General features: G+C 52.5%; 5 protein-coding genes across 5 annotated transcripts; 2 read left to right on the forward strand and 3 right to left on the reverse strand.

Moving 5' to 3' along the window:
- Positions 1 to 424: 424 nt before the first annotated feature.
- BGZ61DRAFT_461896 (uncharacterized protein) lies at positions 425 to 2,290 on the reverse strand. Its single transcript, XM_046247232.1, has one exon. It carries the CDS (start codon positions 1,924 to 1,926, stop codon positions 499 to 501), a length of 1,428 nt encoding a protein of 475 aa, XP_046097507.1. The 5' UTR covers positions 1,927 to 2,290; the 3' UTR covers positions 425 to 498.
- A 1,694-nt stretch (positions 2,291 to 3,984) lies between these two features.
- Positions 3,985 to 8,606, reverse strand: BGZ61DRAFT_366333 (ankyrin repeat protein; the record flags this gene model as incomplete). The annotated part of the gene is made up of 4 exons (XM_046241673.1): positions 3,985 to 4,905; positions 5,728 to 6,607; positions 6,662 to 7,457; positions 7,508 to 8,606. 4 exons carry the CDS (start codon positions 8,604 to 8,606, stop codon positions 3,985 to 3,987), a joined length of 3,696 nt encoding a protein of 1,231 aa, XP_046097508.1.
- A 1,622-nt stretch (positions 8,607 to 10,228) lies between these two features.
- BGZ61DRAFT_538550 (uncharacterized protein) lies at positions 10,229 to 14,043 on the forward strand (the record flags this gene model as incomplete). Its single annotated transcript, XM_046254665.1, has 8 exons — positions 10,229 to 10,658; positions 10,722 to 11,073; positions 11,127 to 11,815; positions 11,871 to 12,211; positions 12,284 to 12,450; positions 12,516 to 12,970; positions 13,027 to 13,081; positions 13,137 to 14,043. The coding sequence occupies 8 exons, from the start codon at positions 10,229 to 10,231 to the stop codon at positions 14,041 to 14,043; spliced, it is 3,396 nt and encodes a 1,131-aa protein (XP_046097509.1).
- A 957-nt stretch (positions 14,044 to 15,000) lies between these two features.
- BGZ61DRAFT_366262 (major facilitator superfamily domain-containing protein) lies at positions 15,001 to 16,521 on the reverse strand (the record flags this gene model as incomplete). Its single annotated transcript, XM_046241668.1, has 3 exons — positions 15,001 to 15,753; positions 15,811 to 16,272; positions 16,351 to 16,521. The coding sequence occupies 3 exons, from the start codon at positions 16,519 to 16,521 to the stop codon at positions 15,001 to 15,003; spliced, it is 1,386 nt and encodes a 461-aa protein (XP_046097510.1).
- An 887-nt stretch (positions 16,522 to 17,408) lies between these two features.
- Positions 17,409 to 18,716, forward strand: BGZ61DRAFT_498722 (FMN-dependent dehydrogenase; the record flags this gene model as incomplete). The annotated part of the gene is made up of 2 exons (XM_046251313.1): positions 17,409 to 17,709; positions 17,776 to 18,716. The coding sequence occupies 2 exons, from the start codon at positions 17,409 to 17,411 to the stop codon at positions 18,714 to 18,716; spliced, it is 1,242 nt and encodes a 413-aa protein (XP_046097511.1).
- Positions 18,717 to 19,010: the final 294 nt, after the last annotated feature.

The following is a 19,010-nucleotide window of genomic DNA, read 5'->3' on the forward strand; positions in this document are numbered from 1 at the left end:
CTATTTATTAATAGTATTTTATGACAGAAAATATGTAACAAACTGTGTGGGTGTGGTACTCAGTTATCGCTCGTGAGGTCGTATCTGGTACTTATTAGGGTCTGGTCTGAGTTTGTTTGAAACATGTATGTAGTTTTGTCTTCGCTGTACTCGTATCGTAGATAGGCAGTGCTGCAAATAATGGAGGTACAGTTTTAGCACCATACCCGAATTTATCCTTGCCTTCATCTTCCAGGTCAACCATTCGGTCTCTAACTTTGTAACTATCCACTATCACTTTGCTACCTGTGAACAATGTGTAGGGTTTGAATGACGTATTAGAATGTTATCCGTCGCAATTCCTTTAGTAGATTAGAACAACCGATCGGATAGGCATGCATCATGCAAGGAAGTCACTGGAACGCGTTTTTATATAAATCTGTGTATTGAACGCAGCCTCTCATTACAGCTAACTCTCCCCGGCCTCATTATTGGCCACAAAACCCTCATCCTCTCACTCTATTCCTCCAACGCACTCAGAATGACGTCGGCAGCCTTCTCAGCGGCCATGTAGGTAGACACAGCGGTGAAGGTACCGGGAATGCGAGGATACACGGACGCATCAACGACGCGCAGGCCATCGACACCACGGACGCGGAAGTTGGAGTCGAGAACAGCCATCGGGTCGTCATCAGTGCCAATGGGGCAAGTCGACGAAGCGTGGTGGCCCCAGGCAGTGTTCTTGATGTAAGTCTCGATGTCCGCCTGAGAAGTCACATCGGCACCGGGCAGGGTCTCGGTGATGTTGACGGTTTGGCTGGCAAAGGCATTGCGGGTAAGCTCGACAGCCTCGTACAGGGCCTGGAGATCAAGGGATGAGTCGCCGCTGCCAGTGTCGAAATAGTTGAAAGTGATCTTGGGCATGTCGAGAGGGTCAGCCGAGCGAAGGACGACCTCACCAGCAGTGTTACGCGGGTGGGCCTTGAGAATGGCCCAGGAGAAGAAGTCGTGGTTGATGGTCGCGTTAACAGCATACCCGGGGAAGTATCCTCGGAAGTTGACAGGTCCGCCGAAAGCGAAGATGTCGAAATTGTCTTGAGCCGCAGCGCTGCTCTTGTAGAACATGGCGGCAGCTAGGCCGGAAGAAGAGTAGATGCCGTGGTCGCCGTCAACAGGGGCTCTCCAGCGGTCAAGGCAAGGATCCTCGTCGGTGTAGAGGCTGAATGTGCAGCCATCAAATGCCGTGAAGTTCTCAGGGGTGTTTCCTTGGACGGTGATTTCATAGTGGTCCTGGAGGTTGGTGCCAACACCGGGGAGATCGACAATGACGGAGATGTTGAACTTCTCCAACTCCTCAGCAGGGCCAATGCCGCTGAGCTTGAGGATCTGAGGAGTGTTGTAAACGCCGCCAGCAACAATGACTTCGCGGGATGCAGTGGCGCTTCCAGGCTCGCCGGCGGCACCAGTAGACAATGGGCTGGCCGAGTACAGATGCTTGCCGTCGAGGAACTCAACGCCGGTAGCACGGGGCGGTGTGGAATCATCAAAGGTCACCTTTGACACGTAGCAGTTGGTTCGGACATCGAGAGGATACTTCTTGGTGCCATTGCTGAAGGTAGCATCGCGGACAGAGAGGATGAGCTCACGGGGTCCGATACGGCTGGCTTCGCGAGACGACAAGGGGATCTGGTAGTAGCCAGCCTCCTGGTCACGAGTCAGGGTGTCGGCGTTGGCGTCACCAGAAATGAGGCCATCCAGAGTGATGTTGGTGCCGGAAGCCTCGGTCAGAGCGACGGTAGCTCCACCCAGGATTGTGAAGAGCTGGGAGTCACCAAGAGGGATGCTGAGAGGAGCCGTCTCGGTGCTCAGCCAGCCATCGTAACCGTGGCCCTCGGCTCCTGCGGCCAGGTATCGGTTCTCCTCCGCCTTGACAAAGTACTTGCGCATGTTCTCGGCTGACCACGAGTCATCGCCGGTGAGTGATGCGATGTACTCAAAGTCGGACTGGTGAGGGTACACAGCAATCAGTGCGTTGTGAGCTGTGCAACCTCCCAGAGCCTGTGTACGCGGGTACAAGGTTCCCTTGAGTGTCGCGTCGGCAGGCGGGTTGAGACCCGTATACTCGCCATCAGGGGTGTCGTAGGTGGCCTTGTAGTCGCGGGCCTGTCGCTCGTCATCGGCGTAGTGCTGCACGAAGAAGTTCCAGGAGATCTCCGGGTCCTCGGACGCATTGGCCGAGTAGGCGGGGACGGTGTAGTTGACGCTGTTGTAGTCGTCGCCGGCTTCGATCAGGAGAGTCTTGTGGCCGGCCATGGCGAGGCGCGCGGCCAGGGGTCCACCTCCAGCACCAGATCCCACGATGATGTATTCATAGCCGGTGAGGGCAACGGCGTAAACCGAAGCCGGGGCGGCCAGAAGACCAAAGAGAGAAAAGTGTCTCATCTTGTAGTTGGCGGAGACTATGCGATCAATGCAGATACTTTGATCAAAAGAGTGACAGGACGGACTGGTCCGTTATTAAAGAGTGAATGACAGTGGGTAGAGACCTATCGACTGATGAAAGGTGATGGACAGTGAAGGCATGGCTCACGCTCTTTATATGTCCCTCTTCTAAATCGCGGTGGATTGAGGTAACCATCGTCACGCGTGGTCGACCAGGTTCAAGGTTCTAGACTCGGTCAGGCCACGACATTGCATTGACGACATGTTCATAGCTCAGCCAAGGTAAGCATTGATGGAGTCCATCTCTGATCAACTTCTGTACGCGTTCCGGAGATGAAGGAGCCGCAGGCCAATGGGGCCCCGAGTGCCAAACGCAGGAGACCTCGGATGCTTGGCTTGGCTCAGTTGACGCTATGCACTACCGGGCAGGGGAGACAAGGACCCGTCAATACCACCGCCGATCGTCCATGGCATCAACCGGCAGGGTTGCTCCCGATGGCACGGCAGAAGGGAATGCTAACTTCACGTGGCCGGTCTCCGTCGAACCCACAATGCCTGTAACCCTATCGGATTGTCTGGCTTTCTCTCCACAGTCTATGACAAGGTCAGGGGCATTACGCCGTGCGGGGTTGCATCCACCGCTTGGTCAGAGCATTCTGCAAGGGTCGGCACTAGGGTTGCATCGTATCGAGGGTTAGATTGAGCCCCCTGTTTCACGGGTGTGTAGTTGGTGGTTTTGGAAGGTCCATGTGAATGACGCGAGTCCACTGTCATGATAGGAAGTTGCTCCGATTGCAGTATCAAATAGCCGGGGTCTTGAGCCGCCACAGAGGAAAGCCCAACAGTTCCAACCGGAGACCCCGGTAACCGGTACGGTTGACCGAGACCGACTTCTTGGGATACTGGGCAGTTGATTATCAACATTCCTCGGCGATTCCGTCGGGACCATTGTGGCTTCTGCTCAACGGTAAAACTAAGCTGAATCAAGCTCGTGGAGGTATAGAAGGGGAAGTAAGCGAAAAAGGATGCTGGCTTCGTATTCGGTCAGTTTGGTAGGATGCAGTATCCTCCGGTGTGTCCAAATATCAGAAGGTACCACACATGCGTAAAGTGCTTGGTGAATAGCTGTCTCCAACATTGCACGAGTAGTATGCTCCAACATAGATTGGATCGTGAGTTTTAGGACTCGAAATCTCGCCCTGCACACTGGTCAGGACCCTACAAATGGTGCAGTATTGAACTGGAAACGCCGGGATGCTGTTTCCGGTCATGATGGTATACAAACACCTTTGCTCATCCCTTAGAGTTAACGACTAGGATTACGAAGTCATACTGGCAGGTACCGTCATTTGACGACCGATATTGATCAGCAGTAACTCATCAGTACTCTTTAATAGATCTAAAATAGCATTGAGTCTATAGAGCATATAGCAGCAATAGGGGATTTGAAACCGCTCTCAGAACATGGGGTGAGGCAACACTGGTACATCACGTCACGGGTAAAATATAATATAGTATGATAAAAATATAGAGGATCCAAGGTGATACAAATCCATGGGTAAGCTATTGTAGCTCAGTTTGCAGCAGCTTGACTACCTCGGCATACCCCTTCTCGAGTGCCCACCCTAGAGCCGTGTAGCCGTTGCTATCCTTTACCTCAAGGTTAACGCCCTTCTCGAGCAAGATCTTGACCACCCCCGCATTATTGCTGTGGACCGCTAAAAACAGCGGCGTGAGGCCATGATTGTCTTTCGCCTCAAGGTCAACGTCCTTCTCCAGGAGTAGCTTGATCACCCCCTCGTCCCCCCTGAGGGCCGCCAAAGACAGTGGCGTAAGGCCATTGTTATCTTTGGGCTCGAGATTAGCGCCGTTCTCCAGCAGCAATTTGGTCAGCATCTCGTCCCCATTGCTAACAACCCATAACAGTGGGGTGAAGCCAAACGCATCATCTTTTGCTTCGACGTCAGCACCCCTCTCGAGCAGGAGTTTGACTACCGTCTCATACCTCTGGTCAATAGCCCAGAAGAGTGGTGTGAAGCCAAAGTCATCATCTTTTGCTTCCATATCGGCACCATTCTCGAGCAGTAGCTTTACTACCGCCTCGCCTCCATTGCGGACTGCCCGTAACAGCGGTGTGTTACCATTGCTATCCTTGACCTCAAGGTTAACACCATTCTCGAGCAAGAGCATGACCACTGCCTCATTCCTATTTTCGACTGCCCACCACAACGCTGTACAGCCATCGCTATCCTGTACCTCGAGGTCAACACCCTTCTTGAGTAAGAGTTTGACCACTACCTCGTGCCCCTTCATAACTGCCTGCAACAGTGGTGTGTAACCATTGTGATCCTTTACCTCGAGGTTAATATCCTTCTTAAGCAAGAGCTTAACTACCGCTTCGTCCCTGTTATTGATAGCTAAGCACAGCGGCGTGGGGTCATCATTGTCTTTTGTCTCAAGGTCAACATCCTTCTCGAGTAGCAACTTGACCATCGCCATGTCCCTACTATCGACTGCTGATAACAACAACGTCCTACCGACGCCGTCGGAATTCACATCGACTCCGTTGTGGCCGAGTAGCAACTTGATCATCGCCTTGTCCCCGTTGCGGGCCGCCAAGCACAGCGCTGTGAGGCCATTGCTGTCCTTGACCTCAAGGTCAACACCCTTCTCGAGTAAGAGCTTGGCCACCGCCTCCTGCCTATTGTCGACTGCCCATAGGAGCGGCGTCTGGCCATATATATTTTTAGCATCCGGGTTGGCATGGCCATTCACAAGCAGTGCCTCCAAAACACGCAAGTTTCCGTTCTTCAAGGCCCACCATAGCGGCGTCCAGTTGTGGGAATCCTTGGAATCTGAGGCCACTGTACCGGTTGCGAGCAATAGCTTGACTACCGCCTCGTGCCCGTGTTGTGCCGCATGCGATAACGGCGACCGACGATCATCGTCTGTGGCGTCAGGGTCAACTTTCCCAGTCTTGAGCAGCAGCTTGACAACTGCCTCATGCCCATTAACAGCCGCCCATGAAAGTGGTGTCCGTCCTCTGTGGAACCAAGCGGCTTTGGAGTCTGGGACAACTCTATCGTTGCCGAGCAGGAGCTTGACCACACTGTCGTGGCCGTTTCCTGCTGCCCACGATAGCGGCGTCCGATTATCTCTGTCCTCGGAGTCTGGTTCGATTCCGCCCTTGGCTAAGAGTAGCTCAACTACCGCGTGGTGCCCGTTTCCTGCAGCCCAAGAAAGTGGCGTCCGCCGATATTGAGAATCCTTGGTGTTGATGTCGACGCCTTCTTTCTCCAGAAACACATCGACTACGGCCTCGTGTCCGTTCTCTGCCGCCAACGATAGTGGCGTTCGCCCGCGAGAGTCTCTGACATCTAAACTATGCCTGCTTTGAAGATAGATCATCGTTTCCAATAGTCCGAAGGATGCAGCAAGATGTACACAAGTAATTTGCTTCGGCACTCTTTGTGCATAGCCGGAGTCTCCACCAAAGAGTTTCGAAGCCAGCATCGCCTGGCTGGACGCAGAAACTTTGGCTTCACTCTCAACAAAGCCCAGAATCAACTCATGCACCAGTGGAGACGCTCTTCGAGCATGATGCCCCCAATTTCGCGCCGCATAGCCATAGAGCGAGTTCTGCTGCAGTCGCTGCTCAAATTCCTCGTCCGTAACACACGGCCCGCGTTCAAATGTGTTGAACGAAAGATATGTGACACATGCTGTCGTAATCTCAGTCTCTGCATCTTGAAGCCAAACCTTCTGCGCTCGTTCGAAGTATTTCTGTGCTGTGTGATGGACCAAACGGAGGATGTTGCTCTCTTCATCGACTGTGACCAAGCCAGCACACACTGACACCACGTCTTCGATTCCTCGAAGATTGTCTTTGTCAAGTTCGGTATCCCCTGTCTTTACTGCAAGAGCGTGCTGCAGCTCATACGTAGTTAGCGGCCGCTTTGCACAGCAGATCCATGATAGAGTCTTCCTTCCAAGCAGTCGAAAGCCCGTCATCTGACTGTCTATTCTCTCCACTGCTTGGTCATAAGCTTGCTCTAACACGTCGCGCTTCCCATCTTCTCCTGGTCCTTGCTGGCTTTGCTTCCTGAATTTCTTCAGCGCAGATTTCATTTCCGTCACTGAAGTCTTGTCTTTCAGCGAGTCGAGATAGAGCTGCGCTAGGAGGAACCTGGTAAGTGTCAGCGGAGGATCTTGGTCTTTTTGGGCAAGGAAGAACCCGTACATTCCCTCCACGGCCCCTGCGATTTCAGCCTCGATCTCTTCCTGTATATCCGGCCTGTTGCAGACAAACTTGGGGAGATGCGACATGTGGCCATGGACATATCTGCGTACATCTTCATCGCTGGCGATGATCTCAAGTCTAAGACACTCTTTAAAGTATCCTTCAATGTCTGGAATGGGTCGTGAAGTTGCGAAAAAGCTCACTGCATTGTCAGCCTGCAGACTGAAAATATGTGACAGGAGCTGACAACCGTCAGATGGCTGGCATTCGTCGAGTGCGTCGACAATGATAATGACTTTAGAGTACATAGCTGAGACCCAATGGAGAGCGCCTGAGATTTCATCAAACGACGGGCGAGTTCGCTTGTCCTTGTGCTTCTCATAGAGGGCTTTCACGTGGGCTGGTAGAGAAGACCTCCCCTGGCTCAGCTGCTTCAGAAGGCTTGCAAGCAAGTCACCGGCCTTCTGTTCGTCCCATCGGCGGAAATTGCAATAGATATACGCGATGCCGATATCCGGGTTGTCATGAAACCTCGTGGTGAGGTCGTCAATCACAATTGAAGTGAAGATCGTCTTGCCCACTCCGGGGATACCTGGACAGAACAGCGTCTGCTTCCCAGCCTGCAGCCAAGCCTGGTACTCTGCCGAGTCCAGAAGCCATTGGCCGGTATCTTTCTGTCGACGGTTGATGAAGTCTGTCTGCTGGGGACCGTAATCGACCTGTGTGAGCCAATTCAGGATCCTGATTTCTTCATCCCGATCCAGCTTGGACTTGATCTTGGCAACGTTTACTTCAACTGCGTGTATTATTAGATACCTGCTGGTGGCTCGAATCGGATATACTAACCCTTGCCTAGGACATCCTTCACTGTACGCTCTCCGTCAACATCACTTGGCTGTGAATGTTCCAGAAGTTCCTTCGTAAACGCTGCCGCCATAGCCGCAGCATGCTCCTGCCAGTCCTTGTTCTTGTGGGAGTCGGCATAGTCGCAGATGCCCCGGATGACGATGCACGGGAAGTTGTTCATCAATCCCGCCGCTTCCATTTCCACACATAGAACATTGCCACCAAGATCCCTGTTGAGTTTATCTCGGAAGGCAGCGTCCTTGATAACCTGATTACCGGATGCGATGAGACCGTAATGCACACGCATATCTCTCGGCTTCCTCTTGACAACCTCTTTCCTATCACAAAGTCGGCAGCTCTCTTCTTTCTCGTCTGCATCATCGATATCCTCGGCGACTTCGCAGACGGCGGTGGTCTCACTAACGTGGCTATAATCCGCTCTGAACAACACGTCCTCAAGTGAATCGGACTTCATATACTTTGCTGCCAGTCTTGGCCATTTCGTTTTCAGTTCGTCAAGGTACTCCGGTATCTTGGACCCGTTTAATTCATGCTCCGTCTCCAATTTCGTCAGAGCCGTAAGAAGCGAGGTTGGGGGATTGTCGAGAGCGCCGGTTCGCTCGAAGCCACCACTACCACTCTTGCCGGAGTCCCATTGGACTACGCCAGGAAACTGGCCTGTGGGTGTACTGACGACGACATCGCCGAGCCGAACTTTGGGTGGAATGCCGCCGCCAATGCCTACCATCAAGCCGAACTTGATGGATGGAAACGTGGAGATCATCCAGGCCGCGACAGTTGCCGCTGGAGTGGTGCCGACCTTGCCTTTGGGTAGGCAAGCTATAACAACATTATGCTTACCGACAGATCCAAGAGTGTATGCGTTTTGGTCACTTGGCGGTTTCGGGAGATTGGCATGCCTCTGATCCAGCATGGCAGTTGCCGCAGTCTGCTCCTTAGGCAACGCGCAGACCCATCCCACTGTGTAATCATGATGAGACAAGTCTGTTGAATCAGATGAGTTGTCTGCCTTCTTCCTTTTCGTCTCGCTCGACACATTCTCTCCGTCATCACCGATGCTCCTGCTTCTCTTCAACATACTGGACTGTCCGGCGTAGATTTGTGTGCACGTTTAGACGAGAGCGAGGGCGGCTCGATCAGTAGCCGCTATTTCACAATTTATCGCTTCCAGTGAAAGAGGAATTTGGTGAGTGAAGCATCAATCCCAATTCGATCGATTCGGGGCTTATTGCGTTCATCTGCGGGATTTCTCGACGACGCGAGGACAGCGTAGACAATGTACGGCTAATCAAGCCGACTCATTTCGATCTTCAACAAGTCCAAGGCATATTAACCTTGTGAGCGTACGTCCAGATGGGATCTGTAGCCAGCGGTACTTACCAGACAAGATCTCGTAGGATAAGAGGAACACGATGAGATGGGATATTACTTCTACAGCCCCGAAGAAGGCGGGGTTGCTGCCTAACTGCAGCTTCAGCCGCACTGCCACGTCGGGTTCCATGCAATTCCAAACACGAGTAACGCCACGTACATGTATCACTGTCATCAACCTGGAGAGGCGGCCCCTGACGGCCGAGGCTGACTAGTCGGTAACACGTCGCTATGTTTCAGTGTGTCCAAAATACTGCTTAGTCTTTGGAACATACATTGAATAGAGAGGTTGACAATTAATATGTAGTTCTTTGAGTTCTGACTATCCTTGGCACAGAGCCCAATAATAGCTGCTCCATGCAATATCCAGGAATGTTTTTTATAAAAGTAGAACATATCCTGGCTTTATGGTTGCCAAAGGTCTTGACATTTTATCTTTAATTGCATTGGTACATTAACCGCCCTCTTCCTTTAACCCGGCAGTGTAACAATATTCAACCATCCTTCCAGCTTACACACATATGACAGCTTTCTGCAGGAGGCCCTTTTGGGCTTGATTTCAAATCCAGCCCTTCGCACATTGCCACGTAACAAGTCCGTTTGCCTTAATCAGGCTTGGAAGCATGCCTGCTGGCCTCAGCAAGGCAGATTGGGAGGTTTAGCGCCAGTCGCCTCGACGAGGCGACAAATTAGATCGAGGCTCGCAAATACTAAAGATAACAATATGCATGCATGACTTCAGCCACCAGGTCTAGATTGGATGCCTGTCTCACTTTTTTATTCAGCTCTAGCACGCTACAGATCTAGAACCAGTTCAGTGACTCCGCCTCTCTCTTCTCACTTACTTTCGTGTGTGTCTCGATTCTGGTCGTCGTCGCCCGCCACGTCCGTTAGAAAAATGGCGCACCGAAGACGGGAAGATACCCGCCGTGATTTGGACTCCGACAATGACGAGAATGATCTTCTTGGCAATCTTGCTGCCAGGCACCGCGTTGCCTTGCAATCACCGCCAGATAACTTGAGCCATGAACGCCTACGGCAAACGCCCGTGTCATGGCCGTCTCCGTCCACTCGTTTGTGAGTACATGCAAGCTTCAAATTTTCTGCTGAGAACTTACACCATCCGAAACCAAAAGCATCGACGATCAAGCGGAAAGGCTCAACATATCGAGAAGGTGCTATCTATGCCACCGCGAAGCACACCTCCGGGATTTCGTATTGTGTAGCGGATGTGGTCCAGCGCACAAGCCTGCGCATGTCTCGTGCCTGAGAAAAAGTCGAGACCATCAGCTCAATGCCGGGCTCGCCGGGGCGAATAGGCTTGACGAGATGTGTGAAGAGATCAGCTACGTGGACTACGTCTTCACGCGCTATCTGCTGGACACGACGCCTCTCAGACACGACATAAAGGCTCTGCACGCTGAAGATGCACTCTGTACGTGGATAGGCGTTCCGTATTACCAATATGGTAGAAAGCCCCAGATCTACGTCTGGCCGCGACTGCAGCGCATCTTGGAGCAAGGCCCGGCCACTTCGAGTCGGAGATATCCGAGCCTTGTTTCATTCATCGGCGACACCGGATCCGGGAAGAGCACGCTAATTCGAGCCATGATCCAACGGATCAGGCCAAGTGAAACGGAGCTGCACTCGGTCCCTGTTCCTGGGCTGCCGGACGACGACTTCCGGTCGACGAGCAGCGATATTCACGTCTACGTTGATCCAAATACCCGCTTCACCAATTCTCCCACCTTCTACGCCGGTACGTCTTACTCTTGTAGTCACTTCTTAATGGAAATTTAAATGATGTTAAAAACACAAAAAGACTGTGAGGGTTTTGTTGGCGGCGCGAATCCAATAGCGAGGGAGCAGATTGCATCTCTGAACCAGCGTCGCACAGCTCGCGACCACCGAATGAATCAGACCGAGTCGCGCGAGGGAAAACTGTTTGAAAACATAGAGCACTACAACCGAACTGCTCGAAAGCCTCCCGTAAATTTACAATGGGGAAGGCTGGTTTCTCTGCCTCGCGGGGCGGCGTATCCAAACGACCCGACAACAAGGCGGCCAAGAGGTCACGTTGATGACCAGACGCAGGAAAGAATTGTGAAGAGAGTCTATCCCAAGATTCTATACGCATTTTCCGATGTCATTTGCTTTGTGACGAACAATCCCAGGTGAGAGAGTTCTTGACCAGCAGCTGAGCCACGTTAACGGTGCGTCAACCAAGATCCTCCCAAGACTTTCTGAAGCGATTGATCGAATGGGCCAAAGAAGCCTACGATCGCATTCTGAACCAGAGGGTAAAGCCAGCAGTCATCATTATCCTTAACAAGCATCTTGACCCCGACGCTTGCGTTCGACGTGACCTCACGCGAGAGATGCTACGCGAATTTGAGCAGAGCCAAACCTACCACGAGTTGGTCGACCTTTGGACGCAACGAGGGCGAAGGATCCAATGTGCCAAAGATGTACTGGAATGTTACTACCGGTCCATCAAAGTCGTCACCATTCCAGTCTACGGGAAACGCAGCATGCCCAGTGCGGCCGCGTCCATCTCTAAGGCCGTTCAGCGGCTCTACGAAGATATTCAAGCGTCAACAAAGGTGATCCGGGATCAGAGGACGTCTTCCAACACTCAATTTGACGTGGCGACTCTGGACACGTATCTGAATGACTCGCTGCGGGCACTGGCCAAGGACTATCGCTCGTCGCTTGACTTCCATCGCCTGGCAGCAGGGGTTGCACTAAGGCCCAAGCTATTCTCTGAGCATCTAGCAGCTGTGATGGCAAATCTTGCCCGCACGCGTGGTCTGGACGAGACAAACGAGGTCGGTGGCGAACAACAGGTCGCCGATGACATGGCGCGATTTGTCGGCGCTTCAATCGCCGTCCAGCTTCCATGGGGCGGGGTGGAGGGTGAGATTCTTTTACCATGTTCCTGTGTTCTCAAAGACGTGCTTACAAGAAGTAGAAGAATTGCAAGAGCAAAAGGAGTCCTTGGTTCAGGAAGCTCGCCACGGCTTTGAGCTCTACCGCTGGAGAGACTGGCGCTGCGAAGCAATGGATCGCAGAGGCCAACGACGTTGTCGAAACTATTACAACCTGCACCGCAAGGGCCACCAGTTCGAGCGCCCAAGAGATCGTCAATCCGTCGGGATTTCAGTGGACGACGTCGAAGAGCATAGCCACGTGTGCTCGTGGGATCCAGACAGGTTCCACGAATTGATCTGGGACGAGCTTAAGCGTCTGAAGAGCAAACGTTCCGGCATGCGGAGACTGGCCGCGTTAGCCCTAGGGACAGGGATAGCAGGAGTGAGCAGCCAGAGAACGTGTCTCATGTGCTTGTCCCATTGCCCGACTAACATGCTCCCTTGTCGAGAAAAGGGCCACGGCATCTGCGAGGAGTGTCTTCACCGCTTCGCTGATGAAGTCGATTACAACCCTGTTCTTCAGCTAAAGCGCTGCCCGCTAGGATGTTCTTTCACCAAACCATCTTGGAGTATACGAGTGAAGCCAAAGACAGCCGGTCCGCGGGTTCTCGCGCTCGATGGGTAATTATACACCTTTTCCCTCCGTGTTATCAAGCATATGGCATGAAACTGACGCATGCTCATAGCGGGGGCGGCGTGAGAGGAATTGTAGAGCTAGCCTTTCTGAACCAGATCGAGAAGGAGGCGAATATCCATATACACGAACTCTTTGACCTCGTAGTCGGCACAAGCACTGGGGGGGTCGTTGCATTGGGCGTCTTCTACCAGGGATGGAGTCCGAAGGATAGTATCTCGACCTTCCAGAAGCTCGCCAGGAGCGCCTTCTCTCTGCGAATGAGGTTGGGAGCTCCGGTCATCAAGTCGGTCGTGCAGCCGTTTTGCTCGTTCCGATACACGAGTGCGGGCATCGAGAAGGCGCTGAAGGATCAGTTCGGCGAAACTGCCTATTTGTTTGGGCCGACCGACGGGGACAGACAGCAGGCGGACTGGGTCAAAGTTGGCGTTGTGACTTGCCTACAGTCCCAGAACGAGGCTGGCTTGGTGGCAAACTATTCAAGAGATCCAAGCGGGAATAGCGAAGGTGAGTATGACAGGTTCGCCAAGTTGGGCAATTGCTTACTTCAGTTGGCTTGGTAGAAGACCCTCTTATTCGAGCAGAGCATCAGTCGCAAGACTTCAAGGTTTGGGAAGCGTAAGTGAATTTTCTGTCAAGACATAACTGGATGCAATTGCTCATCAAGACCAAGTGCGAGAGCAACAACCGCAGCGCCCTTCTACTTCCAGCCCTTCACTCACCACCACGGAACTTATGAGGACGGCGCCATGGCCGAGATCAACCCCATCAGATTGGCCGTCTCCGAGAGCAAGAAAATCTGGCCCGACTGCTCCCGACCCGACATTGTTGTCTCCATCGGAACCGGTCGAGTCGTAGACATCGCCGGCAAACCCCGAACGCAGGACGACCCCAGGACCGAGAAGCTCATCTCATTCCTCCCCGGTGGTATACGAAAGCAAGTCGAGACGTCGTACAACACCATCAAGAGCACGACGGCCTGTGAGGATGCGTGGAAAGACTTCATGCAGAACATGCTCGACCAGCAACTTCGGCCACACTGCCACCGGCTCAACATTGCCATGTCCAAGGGCGTCAAGATGGACGAAGTCAAAGAAATGGGCGCTTTGAACAAGACTTTCAAAGCGTATCTCAGTAACGAATCTCGCGCGCCGTATTTAGACTCGCGGTTCAATTCTCTGGATGACCACGTGTGTGCTGTCGCGAGACGCCTGGTTGCGAGCCTCTTCTGCTTCTCTCGCGAGTTGGATGAGGACATGCCAGCCGACCACGTCCAGGGATGGATCTTCTGCCGTGTTAATCCGGGGTCTCAGGATGCAGAGACGCTCTGCAACTCCGGTATCAGATTCCGACTGCTGCAAGAGTCGACATCACCGAGAAACAGGGCGTCGCCGAGAAACAGAGCGGAGCGGATCATGCCCATCAACTTCACCCGTGGGAGGACGCGCTTCGATCCGCAGGATATGGTGGCGCTTGTAACGTTCAGGGTGTTTTCTGGCCCGTTCCGGAAGACAATCCAGCTTCATTCGCCAGAGTGGAGGGGGCGGACGGAACACTGGGAGGCTATCTCTGGCTTTTAGGGTATTATAAAGACGATGGAATGTCGGAAAACAAGACAAGGATGTATTGGATCGCTTAAAGAAGACCGAGCTCTTGCTTTGAGCTAGTAACTATAAGAGTCTAGGATCCCTGTGGAGATAAATATTGTTCGCGAAATAAGTAAAGCTAGGCCGGAATATAGTTTCGTATCCCTGATGCGCAGGGATATATGTAACAAGGGCCTTGCGAGTGATAGTCGACATAATGACAAGTTATTCAGATGAAGGTTATTGGGATGGGATGAGTGTCAGAAGGGAAGTTGGTCTTTCGATGATGGGAGACGTCAGTCTCCCTTATATCCTATTGCTGGGAATAAGATTACTATCTCAAGGTCGTTAACTACAGATATAGGGTCGTTGACTGACCCTATTATCTACAGACATCAGGGTTAAACTTAAAGGGGTTAAATTAAAGCTTCAGCCAGAGACTAGTAGGTAATCATCGTATTATTTAGCTACTATTTCTTCTGGTACTAGATATAGTATTTATTATTAATTCTTACTATTTGAGATTGCTATATGGCTTTAATCTATCTTATAATATTTAGCAAAGCTAAAAACAAAAACCAAATAAATAAAGCTAGTTAGCTATGAAGATAAAGGTACACTGCAAACGGGTGCATTGAATACCCTAGAATTTATTTGCTTTACTAGAAGTGTAGGGTATCTGTTGCCGCCAGTTATAACCGCCTAGTCATACCCCAGTAAGCGCCCTCGTATCTCATACACGAGATAGTAACTACCCAGCATGCCCATGGTCCTAATCCAGAGCAGGACCTAGACCCCATGATTCCTGCTTACCCAAGGCCGCCATTCCAGAATGAGCGCGGCCGTCATACATGTGGTGAAGAACCAATCTTTTGAGTTAGTAGTGCCTATACCGGTATGTTAGATACCCTACCGCCTCCTCGCCTCCTCCTTCAATCGCCGATAGACTATTCAAGTAGCTGTGCTAGGGCCCTGCTCGTCTATGTTACTGCGCCGCAAGAGGACCTTGTTCTGTCGCCCAAACAGCCCTAGACATAGTGGCAAAGGGACCACAATAAGCGCCAACGCAGCTTGAAATATGAGGGCGTTCTTCATATTCTTTGGAGGGCTGGCGTCGTGGCCAGCACGGAAAGCGTCACTGATAATGATCAAGACGGCGCCGAGGAGCTGGCTGCCAGACCATGCAATGGTGGATGTGACTTCTGGACTGAGTGGGTGGCTCAGTTCGATGAGGAGCTCGAGGGCGACGGGAAGAAGAGAGAAGGAGGCGGCGCCGAGAATGGAGAGGACAATATAAGGGCCGACCACAGACCCTGTCTCTGGCATCCATATAAACACAAGGTAGCAGATACCGGCAATAGGGAAAATCAGCCTAATGGCTAAGACGAACGCCTTGGTGCGGCCTAGGATAGGCGACGAGATGGCCGAGGCCACGAGGCCAACGATGATCATAGCCGCACCACCAATTCCTGCTTGGTCATCGCTGAAGCCGTACGGCTCCATTATCTGGTTGAGTAGCGTCGAGATGGAGTTGAAGCACCCGACGTAGATGACAAATGGAATAAGGACGAGCCATATCTCGAGCGACTTGGCCATGATCCGCAGCCCTTCCCTGAGCCGGAGTTTCGAAATATCGCCGGACGGCCCAGGAGGCGTTGGTGGACTTGCCGGGATGAAGAACGCCGGGACAGCAGAGACGGTAGACTTTTCTCGGTGAGATTGGTATACTTATACAAAGGACAGAAAAAGCCAGGGACATACAATAATGGAGATATAGAGGACCATCTGGGAAATGTCGCCTGGGTTTTTAACCCAGAACGGGTTGATCAACTGCCCCAGAGCACCCCCGAGCGGGTTGGCGAGACTTGGCAGGGCCGTCGCAGCGATGCGGCCGTGGTTGGTGAACCACATATCGGAGTATCGTGTTGGCGCCGATAGTGTAAAGGTTTGAGCGAAGCCGATGAGTATCTCGCCAACGATAGGGGCGACGACATTGCCGCCCGATCGTTGCGTCGACCCAGCATAGCGCACCCAGTTTCCCACCAAAAGGAGAACGGCAGCGATCACCATTGCTGCTTTGGGCCCTTTGTGCAAAACGGCGATGGCGATAGGGGCGACGGGGGCGAAGGCGAACAGGAAGGCCGTGCTGATCCAGTTGATAGTTGACTCGGGCACATCGTAATAGGTTGCGGCTTTGGAGGACACGGGAGAGAATGTCAGCCACTATAATCGCACTGGTTGTCAGGTCTCTATCCCTAGAATATTTTCCGAGCTTCATGAGGATGGAATCGTAGGACTTACACACCACGAAGTCATGATGTTCATTAGAGTCAGCTGGATGAGCCCAAACCAGCGTCGTTTGTATGTGCGGTATACGATCGACGTTTCCTCGACGAAACTTTCATTAGTAGTATCGGCATCCCCCTCGAGGCCAAAGGCTCCGGGGGGGCCGGGCTTAGAATCGTCGCTCATGATTGATGTCGAATCACGGCCTTGCGGACTCTTTTTTGATTCTCCTTTTCTTCTTACTGTTGTTGAGAAACGAGGGATCGTGACGGCTGGTGAGCGACTAAACGTAATAGAGACTATATTTCGGGCGAGGAGAGTCGGAGTCGAAAGGATGGAAGGACAAATATTCTTCTTTCTCTTTGAAAGTTTAAGAGACCATTGAAGATTGTCAAAATACGCGGGTATATTTATGTCCCAATTGCAAGGTTGTACAGCTGGCTATTCAAATAGATTGCCTACGCCCTAGTTTAGTTGCGGGGAGAGCAAAAAGCCGTTGGTGTGGCAAATGCAGGTTATTAAGCGGCTCTTGGTATCATAAACTTTTATCAGAGACCCCAGAAGAAGCGGGGAAGCCCTCCACACTAGTTGGATCTTCGATAAGTCGTGGAGGGGGTGTCGAGCGTCTATGCCATTAAGGGCATTGAGGAAGAGAAGACAGGTCCGCCACACTGCATAGAGCTAGCTCAAGCCTCGGCTCCCACAAAAGGACGGCCTTTTGCTAGTTCCCTTGCATGTGCCACTCAACTAATCGCTAAAAGAAGAGATGGAGACAAAACTAAAAGTCAATTCTGTGGAACTAGGGGTTTGGGGAGGGGGTTGGGGGTTTAGGGCCTACTGTATCTATCACCAACGTCACTCCGTTATACGAGGCCTCGTACCAAGTGCGAGCATTTCTGTCCGCGGATACCGGCAGATGAGGGGGTTGCTGAATGCCGAAAATGCCGAGGCCGTACATCATGTAACACAAGCTAAAAGGTTGCGGGCCCTAACCCAGTGAAAGAATGAAATCATTGGCATTCGCTGCGCCACCCCGACTTCCATTATCACTTCGTGCATAATCTTGGTTCATCATGTCGACCCCTAGTGGACCTGAACGCCGCCCGCCATATCACGAGCACCTATACGACATCTATAGGAATAAGTTACTGCATGGCAATGGCCCTGTCACGACTACAGACCCCAATGGGCTTGAAGAACAGGCAAAGAAGGCCATGTCGCCGGAGGGCTTCAACTACGTCTCCGGGGGCGCTGGCGAAGGCTCGACCATGGATGCCAACAGGCTTGCCTTTCGGCAGTGGAAACTTATCCCCCGGATGATGAGACCTACCCTCCCGAGAGATCTCCGGGTCGATCTCTTTGGCAAGACTTATGGTAAGGAGACGGTCCTGCCAAGGCCTTCCAGTTTGCTGCCCCAGGCCTAACTAACTGGCCTTGCAGAGAGCCCGTTTATCATGGCGCCCGTTGGCGTGCAGAGCGCCTATCACGAGGATAAAGAAACGGGCCTCGCCGCCGCCTGTGCAGAGTTGAGCGTCCCCTTCACCATCAGCACTGCCAGTACCAGCACAATCGAAGAGATTGCCGCCGCTGTAGGCCCCGAGACGCCGCACTGGTTCCAGTTGTATTGGCCACGCGACGACGACATCACGGCATCGCTACTGCGACGGGCGCGAGATGCCGGCTGTTCTGTCCTGGTTGTGACGCTCGACACCTTCACCATGGCATGGCGCCCGCGCGATCTGGACATCGGCTTCCTCCCCTTCCCGCTTGGACAGGGCAATGCCATCGGCTTCTCGGACCCGGTGTTCAGGCAAAAGTTCGCTGAGCGCACCGGAGGCGGTACGCCTGAGGACAAGGTACTGGAAGCCTCCCAGCAGTGGATCGCCGATGTCTTCTCGGGCCAGGCACACCCGTGGGAGGACCTGGCGCTTCTACGAAAACACTGGGATGGTCCTATTGTACTCAAGGGCATCATGAGCCCTGATGACGCCAGGTTGGCGCTCAAGTTTGGCATGGACGGCATCGTAGTTAGTAACCACGGGGGCAGGCAGCTAGACGGTGCCATGGCGTCGCTCGAGATGCTGCCGGAAATTGTCGAGGCGGTCGGCGATAAGATGACGGTGCTGTTCGACTCGGGCATCCGGACAGGTGCGGATGCCATGAAGGCACTCTGTCTAGGGGCCAAGGCCGTGCTGGTCGGTCGCCCTGTGATATATGGCCTGGGCATCGCGGGTACTAAGGGGGCCAAACATGTGCTGGGCGGCATTTTGGCTGACTTTGACCAGTCGATGGGACTGGCCGGGGTGAAGACGGTCCAGGAGCTGGATGAGAAGATGGTGAGGAGGGTTGGCTACGGTGGCGATGTCAAGTCCTCGCTATAAGATGTAGGATGTAACTATTTTGTTGCTGTTTAGCTTACTAAATGGTACTTCAATCCCATCATTCATTTCCTAACGGATCGATTCAGTCAATTCGAGTGAGGACTCAGCGTTCAATAGAGGTTGGGATCCAAAGGTGATAATTGTACGGGTCTAGAATGCCTCCACCCCCTCTTTTGTTATGAGGGGTACACGGTCAATCCCATGCTCTCCGGCTAAAATAAGGTGCATCTAGTATGAATCTATCATGAAATCCACTAGCCTGAATAGATATCCGGTCGAGTGAAGCATCCATGA

This window comes from Ilyonectria robusta (assembly GCF_021365365.1).
Source record: "Ilyonectria robusta strain PMI_751 chromosome Unknown BGZ61scaffold_29, whole genome shotgun sequence".
NCBI classification, from domain to species: Eukaryota; Fungi; Ascomycota; class Sordariomycetes; order Hypocreales; family Nectriaceae; genus Ilyonectria; species Ilyonectria robusta.

Bases quoted from the DNA above. Each gene is read 5' to 3' on its own strand.
- BGZ61DRAFT_461896 (XM_046247232.1), bottom strand. From the start codon at position 1,926: ATGCGCAAGTACTTTGTCAAGGCGGAGGAGAACCGATACCTGGCCGCA.